The sequence below is a fragment of the Myotis davidii genome, unplaced genomic scaffold (assembly GCF_000327345.1).
Source record: "Myotis davidii unplaced genomic scaffold, ASM32734v1 scaffold373, whole genome shotgun sequence".
In the NCBI taxonomy this organism is placed as follows: Eukaryota; Metazoa; Chordata; class Mammalia; order Chiroptera; family Vespertilionidae; genus Myotis; species Myotis davidii.
Genome location: NW_006287255.1, coordinates 3,330,848 through 3,339,357, shown reverse-complemented (window position 1 = coordinate 3,339,357; position 8,510 = coordinate 3,330,848). Strand labels below are relative to the sequence as shown.

Sequence of the window (8,510 nt, the reverse complement as noted above, 5' to 3'; positions counted from 1 at the left end):
GGAGATTGTTTCTATCAGTACATAAGAGTTCTTCAGTCTCTTTTTAATAGCTATGTAATATTCCATAGCATAAATTTAGCATATTTAACTAGTTTCTCATTTGATGGTTTTTAAAATTATTTCCAGTCTTTTGCTGTTATAAGAAAGATTGTAGCAAAAAATATGCAATATATACATCTAACATGTATATATACAATAACATGGCCTTGTTACATGTTACTTCATGTATGTATTAATATCTACAGGATCAGTTTCTAGACATGGAAGTGCTGGTAAAAAGCTATGGGTATTTACAATTTTGAAAATAGAGATGTTTAAATGAATTGAAGCTATGGAATTTTATGTATTATTTATCCACCATGGAACTTCAGTTTATAATAAATGGAAATCTAAGAATTAAATTAGTAATTATTAAGATGTAAGTGAAATCCTTATAAAATTCTTTTTATTTTGCAGGTATACAAAAATAGGATATGCTGGAAATACAGAACCACAGTTTATCATCCCTTCCTGTAAGTGTTTCTTTTAAGCCACAAATTAACAGATTTAAAGATCTTTTTCTTAATTAAAGTAAAAGAAATAATCATTTCTGATACACAGTACTATTTAATCCTTTAAGTACTATGGTTTGCAAAATTTAAGTGTGACCTCATTTCTGCACTTCTAATCATTTCAGCTCTCTGTTCAGCTCCATTTACCAAATCTTCCAAATATCTCTTTAGAGACAAGATGAAGGAATTAAACAAGCTTCTGCTTTAAGGATATTGCTATTAACAGTATATGCTTGTAAACTAACTGTTAAAAAGTGTATCCCCATCACACACTTATGAAGACTGTCCTTTGGTTTTTGGATATGATTACTTTTTGCAGGGCCTTGTGCTTGTTGACATCCTGACCTAAGCTCATGTTTTAAAATAAGTACTGAATCTCATCTTCAGAGATGTTGACTTCAGCTGTTTTCTAATATCTTATAACCACCCAGTGTTGTTATTCTGTCTTACTTTGTTTACTTTAATTGAACATCAACTTTCAGTAGTTTCTCTTTCAGTAGTTTTTTAAAAATACTCTCATACTTGGCTTTGTTAGAGCTTTTATTTGTTAGCATGGATTATGTATCTGGTCCTTGGTATAATTTAGTACTTTTGATTTTCAAATGATTCATCTTTTTCATGCTATATAGTAACACCTGTGATTTACTTGTCCTAATGTTGAATTAAAACTAACTTATTAGATGACAGACCTTTTGAGCCTTTGCTTGGTGGTGCTAACTCCTAGACAGTTTAATTTTGGGAGTGTCAGTAGTTTTTCACAGTAGTACTTATGTGACTGTTTGAATATTTTTATGTATTCTTATTATGAAAATAAGAAAGAAATGGAAAAATAAACATGCAGAGAGTAATGAAAGCAGTTGACATTTCAGAATTAGTGAAGTTGAGAACTAGGTAAAAATCACTAGGCTTGGCAAAGATTGCACATCTTTAGTCTCAGTGGGGTACTAATTGGACATGAATAGCTCATTGGTATACTTTTCTAGGAATTGATTTTGTAAAAAATTAGCCTACTACCTAAGTCTAATTCTTTAATACCTAGAAAGAATTTTAGGTGACACTGATGATAGAGCTTACTCATGTGAGAATAGTGGCCTTAGTTTGGTGGTACCATTCTGTTGTCCTTGTGTACACTGAAGGACAGGTTTGCTTATTTTTCCTTTTCCTCACATTTATATATCAATTTATTGATTGTTGTTTTTGTTGACAAACATTGGCTCTTTTGCTGACTTGTATAGAAGTACTTTTGTGGACTAGTACTTGACTTTAGTTTTACAGGGGTTGGCAAAAGTAGGTTTATAGTTGTATGTGAACACAGCTTATTCTTTTATTATTTATTTGTATTACAACTGTAAACCAATTTTTGCCCACCCTGTATTTGAATTTAGTGCTGTTAGACCATTGTATATGCTTGTATTAGTTTCCTAAAGCTGCTGTAACAAAGTACCAAAAACTGGGTGGCTTAAGACAACAGAGACTTCAGTTCTGGAAGCCAGAAGTCCAAAACCAAGTTGCCAACAGGACCATGATCTTGCTGACAGCTCTAGGGGAGAAACTTTGCCTCTTCTAACTACTGGTGTTTGCTGATAATCCTGGACATTCCTTGGCTTGTATATACAATCACTTGGCTGTCTCCTCCCTGTGTATCTCCATGCTGTCTTTTTTCTGTGTCCAGATTTCCTCTTTTTAGAAGGACACTAGTCATTGGAGTAGGGCCCACCCTACCTTTAAAATCTTGATCTTTTGAACCTTAGGTTCTCATCACCATTGTACCCATTCTCTATTTCATCTCTCTGTCAAAATATTTTAGTTTCCATTGTCTTTATTTTTCCAGTGTACATTCAGTGTTATTTTGTGTTAGTTTCAGCTGTATAGCATAGTGGTTAGACAATCATATACTTTACACAAAGTGTTCCCCGTTATTTCCAGTTACCCACCTGATAGTTTTCATTGTCTTATTATGAGAAGTTGCAGGATGTTAAAAATTTATTTGCCTTCTGAAAGGAGGTTTTTGATTTTGGAGTTTTTTTCACCCAACTAGTGTTTTAATACTGCAGGTGCAGAGTTTATAATCAGCAGATATAGTCATGCTATAAATGATGAGCATAAATATTTGATCTGGAAAGGCTATAGATATGGTTCAAAGTTATTTTTATATATCTTTGTTTTGCAGGAAAATTATAGCAAATTATCTAGATGTCTATGTACATTATAAATGAGCTAGAGGCCCGGTGCACAGATTCGTGCTCTGGTGGGGTCCCTTGGCCTGGCCTGTGCCATCTTGTAATTTGGGACCCCTTGGAGGATGTTGGAGGGCCCAGTGCACGGACTTGGCCTGATCCCTGCAGGCCAGGCCGAGGAACCCCACTGATGCACGAATCCATGCTTTGGACCTGTAGTATGCATTATAAGATCTTTGGTTAATCTCTTCCCGCCCTCCCCCCGCTTCCCTCTGAGATTCATCAGTCTGTTCCATGTTTCCATGCCTTTGCATTGAGTGTCTGTCCCCTAGTGGTCAGTGTGCGTCATAGCTACTGGTCTAATGGTCGAACTGTCGTTTAGGCTTTTATTTATATATATATATATATTGCTAGAGAAGGTTTCTAACATTTAGGAGTAGAATGTGGATTTAGAATTTCTTTCCTTCAGTATTTTTTGCCCACTTCATTAAGTATATAACTGTTATTAAATTAAAGTATAACAGTTGAATGCCAGATTAACTTAAGTGTATGCATTTTTTATTATTTACATTATAGATATTACATATAGGTATTATGTATAGGTAATTATAAAAATGAAGGACTGCTTAACTTGGAGGATTTATAAACATAACTTGATTAAGAAATATGTAATAAGTTTTATGTATAGAACTGTATGCTGAATTTCTGAAGTTTTTTAAGGGGATTATAATAGGTTTTACCAAAATGATTTGAAAAAAACTTTTTCTTGTATGATTAGTTTAACAGAACCTTATGTCAGTGTTATATTGAAATTACTAATCTATTATAGTACAAATAGAATAGAAATATGAATGCTTTTATTTATTTTAACAATATATTTTGATTTCAGAAAGGAAGGGGGAGAGAGAGAGAGAGAGAGAAACATCAGTGATGAGAGAGAATCTTTGATCAGCTGCCTCCTGCACGCCCTCCATTGGGGATCGAGCCCACAACCTGGGTATGTGCCTTGACCCGTGACTTCCTGGTTCATAGGTCCACACTCAACCACTGATGCATGTTGTTCGGGCGTAAAGAAAGCTTTAAAAAAAAATTCCTCTTGTAATTTTTGTGTTGCCATTTGTTAGTGTTCTTAAATTTTTTCTTTTTGATGTTGATTTGGCACATGTTGATTTGATGGGATTATAAAATCAAAGTAGATTTTAACATAGTATTAAAAAATATAATTGAAACATTTCCAGAGCCATACTTCTCTTTTTGGCTTTTAACATTTTGAACCTTGTCTTTGGATTGAGATTTCATTGTGTTAAATGAATTTGGTCATTTTTTTTTCTTTTACCTATGTGCTTTAGTTTGGCAATTTAAATATGCTAGATCATGTTTTGTTTAATAGCACTTTATAATGGAAGAAGTATTTTATAAATTTGTTTCATCTGAAAATAGTAAAATTTTTGACATGTATAAATAACTTTTATTTTAAAGGTATTGCTATTAAGGAGTCAGCAAAAGTGGGTGATCAAGCTCAAAGGAGGGTGTTGAAAGGTGTTGATGACTTAGACTTCTTCATTGGTGATGAAGCAATAGAAAAACCTACATATGCAACAAAGGTATATTTTATGATTTGTAAATTATAACATTTTTTTTAAAAAAATTAGTTTATGATTGTGCCATTTAGAATTTCACTGTTATAGGCCTAGTAGCTTCAACCTCTTCACAATAGAAATTTCTCCTTCCCTGTGGCCCCTCCCAACTTAACGTTAACTTTATTTTTTTTCCAAGTGGAAAATTTCAGCCTGCCCAAGTGAGCAGTATTTACTTTTCCATACCTACTAGATCTTAGAATCATCAATGTAATTGCATTTCTCATTGCCACATTTAGAGACATTTCCCATAAGTATTCAAACCTATACCATTTCTCTCCTTTTTGAAGCTTATGTCACCTGGAAGTGCTGCTCTCTTTTCCCTCCTTTTTCCCTTTCTTATCCTGCCATTCTTCCCTTTCTTCCTTTTTATTGAGGTATAATTTGTATGTAGTAAAATAGGTAAGTCTAAATTATATAGTTAAATTTTATGACTCCAATCGTAAAACTTCAGGATATAGAGTAAATTTAGTAACCTAGAAGCTTTTCTTGTGTCTACTCCCATAGTCATCACCCCTACCTATACCAAAGGTAAACACTATTCTGACATTTATTATCATGTTTTTGAACATTGACTTTACCTCATTTGCAGATTTCCTCCTTTGTACCTCATTTCTTCTATCCTCATAATTTATTCATGAATACTACCATATGTAAAAAATTTGGCTAAGTGCTGAGAATACAGTGATGAATAACAAAATGACTTTCCTGATAAGGCAGTTATAATGTGGTGGAAAGGAATACACTGAAGAAATAATTACAGGTGTTAAGGGTGTTACAAAAAGGAAAGTATAGAATAACTCTGGGAATGTATATCAGGAATAGCTAACCTATTTTGTGGATTTAGAAATATCTTTAGGGAGTAAATCTTTAAGCTGAGGCTTGAATAATAAATAGATGTTGGATGAATTGTGTAGGCAAAGTTATATATACTAGGCAGAGATTCCAATATTCAGGAAGGCTTTAAACAACCAGTGTGCCTAAAGCATAGAGGAGGTGGAAAGAAGTGAGGAGGCTGAACAAGTAGGCCAGGATAAGATTGTTGAAAGTGTTGTTAGGCCATGTTAAAGAATTTAACTCTGTCCTTTGGGTAACATTAATGGTTTAAGTAGTGATTAAAAGCACAAATATTGAAGTATATTGGCTTGGCTGGAATTCTGGCTGTGCAACTTACTTTTTTTTTTTCTCTTCAGAGAGGAAGGGAGAGGCATAGAGAGATAGAAATATCAATGATGAGAATCATGGATTGGCTGCCTCCTGCATGCCCCCTACTGGGGATCGAGCCTGCAACTCTGGCATGTGCCCTTGACTGGAATCAAACCTGGGACCCTTTAGCCTACAGGCTGACGCTCTATCCACTGAACCAGACGAGCTAGAGCTGGCTGTGCAACTTTCTAGCTTTGTGATATTCAGTAACTTAACCTTTCTGAGTTTTTGTTTCTTTATCTGTTAAATGGAGATAGTATAGGATTGTTGGGAGATTTAATGAGATGATGCATATAAAACAATTGTTATGGTGCTTTGTACATCATGAATACTCATATATTGGCTGTTTTTATTTATTTATTTTAAATATATATTTTATTGATTTTTTTACAGAGAGGAAGGGAGAAGGATAGAGAGTTAGAAACATCGATGGAGAGAGAGAAACATTGATTAGCTGCCTCCTGCACACCCCTAGTGGGGATGTGCCCGCAAGCAAGGTACATGCCCTTGACCAGAATTGAACCTGGGACCCTTCATTCCGCAGACTGACACTCTATCCACTGAGCCAAACCAGTTAGGGCACTGGCTGTTTTTATTGGAAACACAGCATCATTTTAGGAAGACCAGACTATTGTAATAACTAAGGCAAGGAATATTAGTGACTTGTACTACACTTAAGGCAGTAGGCATAGAGAGAAACAAATTGTGTGTGCACACAAACATTTAACTTTCATCATAGGGACTTTCAGTCAGGATGGCAAGCATAGGTAAATCTAGTACTCGTTTCCTTTCACAACCCAATCAAAATTACAACTAAACCATAGGACAACCACTATTTAGAATCACCTGAAATATGGCTGAATGGAAGTCTTACAAGTAGGGAGTTAAAGAAGAAGCCACATTTGAGACTGGTAAGAGGGGTAGAGATGCTGAATGTGCTGGTCCCATACTCACATGTGGCTGATATAAATCAGAAGGGACATCTCAGCTGCAGAGATTCCCCCTTTAGTAGTGAGGGGTCCCAGCCCCACATCAGGCCCCCTGGCCCAGGGTTCCAATGTCAAAAAGAGAAGTCCCATAACTTTTGGCTGTAAAAACCAGTGGGATTGAGGCTGAAGGAGATGGTAGACTGCTGGAGTCCCAGGCAGTTTCTTTAACACTTTAAGCACCATGTCAGTCACTGGTGACTAACACTATACTTTCTGTCCAGACCGGTCAGTCACTGGTGCCGCCAGCATGTCAGTGAAATTGGATATCGCGGGCTAAACGGAAAGGAAGACAAAACAGGCTTGGCGTTTAACATATGTTAAAGGGCTCACACACGGACTTATTCAGACTCCCTCCCTCTGAGCTCTGTCACTGGGCAATAGCGTGAAAAAGGCATCAGAGACATAGGGGAAGGAAATGAAATGTCTAGCATCAGGGTGAGAGCTGCGGAGGCAACTTTCTTCCAGACAGAAGTGCTAACAGAGGCCATTGTTGCTTTGATGAGCTATCTACCTCCACAGAGCCAGCATGTCTGAGTCTCCATCAACTTGGCTAACACTGTCCACCCTCCCCACCTTGTGATCCCTTGAGGCTCCACCTCACCCAATTTCAGGAGTACCATGATGTTTACAGTGGCTTTTCCATATGAATGACCTGTCTTGGCTCATGTTTTAGGTTTTCCTAAAAATATCTCAAACAAGCAGTACCTGGACTCTGCATACCCCATACTTTTCACTAAGTGGCCCCAGGCCTGGCAGTAGCAGCAGCTAGCCTTGATTTGTAGCTTGGCCTCTCCTGGGCCAACACAAGTAGCAGACATTTGCAGATTGCTTTGTAGCTCATGACAGATGGCTCTGGGCAGTAACAGGCATTGGCTGATCTTGGCCACCGCCCTGGAGGCCTGAGAGCCCGTGCACCCAGAGGACAGCTTCTGACCACGTTGAAGCATCACCACACAAACAACTCCACAAGTGACACACTAAAGGGACAAATTCAGTGGGCACCAGAGCCCTGCTGAAGTAAGTCCTGCTCTGTGGGGTGGGCTCCTGTGCAGCTGATCCTCTATGGTGGTCAGAGGTCAGTGGTCTGTGGTCACAGCCAATCCTTGCAACTGATGGGCCTGGGGATAAATTACTCCTTATTGATGTTCCAATAGCAATCAAAGTACACAGTCCACACAGAGGGCACACCCCGATTGCCCAGTTTGGGTTATCAGAGAGGCTATGTCACTAGGCCCTACGGAACACCTACTGTATTAGGCTACTCTACTATCCTGGTGGATGTAGCAGCTCTACATAATGCGTAGAAACAAATAGAGGAAGGGTGCCAAAATGAGGAGACAAAGAAACATGTCCCAAATGAAAGAACAGAACTCAACTCCAGAAAGAGAACTAAATGTATTATAGATAAGCAATCTACTAGATCAGTGGTTCTCAACCTTCCTAATGCCGCGACCCTTTAATACAGTTCTTCATGTTGTGGTGACCCCCAACCATAAAATTATTTTCATTGCTACTTCATAACTGTAATTTTGCTACTGTTATGAATCATAATGTAAATATCTGATATGCAGGATGTATTTTCATTGTTACAAATTGAACATAATTAAAGCATGGTGATTAATCACAAAAACAATATGTAATTATATATGTGTTTTCCGATGGTCTTAGGCGACTCCTGTGAAAGGGTCGTTCAACCCCCAAAGGGGTCGCGACCCACAGGTTGAGAACCGCTGTACTAGATGAAGAGTTCCAAACACTGCTTATAAGGATGCTCAGTGAACTTAGTGAGAACCTTACAGCATGAAAAAGTATCATTCAGATGTGAAGGATACATTAACTGAAATGAAGAATAAATTATAGGGATTCAACAGTAGAGTAGAGGATGCCAAGATAAAATCAGCAATATGGAATAAGAGAAAGCAAAAAAACACCAACTAGAAGAGCAAAAAG

The 8,510-nt window shown here is 37.2% G+C and overlaps 1 protein-coding gene across 1 annotated transcript in view; it reads left to right on the top strand.

Annotated features, from left to right (window-relative positions):
- Positions 1–416: 416 nt before the first annotated feature.
- ACTR3 (ARP3 actin-related protein 3 homolog (yeast)) overlaps positions 417–8,510 on the top strand; it is a gene marked incomplete at its 5' end in the record, with an annotated part of 38,448 nt that continues 30,354 nt past the window's right edge. Inside the window, 2 exons of the mRNA XM_015560835.1 lie at positions 417–512; positions 4,208–4,332. Coding sequence (XP_015416321.1) covers positions 417–512; positions 4,208–4,332 — 221 coding nt within the window. The remainder of the gene's footprint in view (positions 513–4,207; positions 4,333–8,510) is intronic.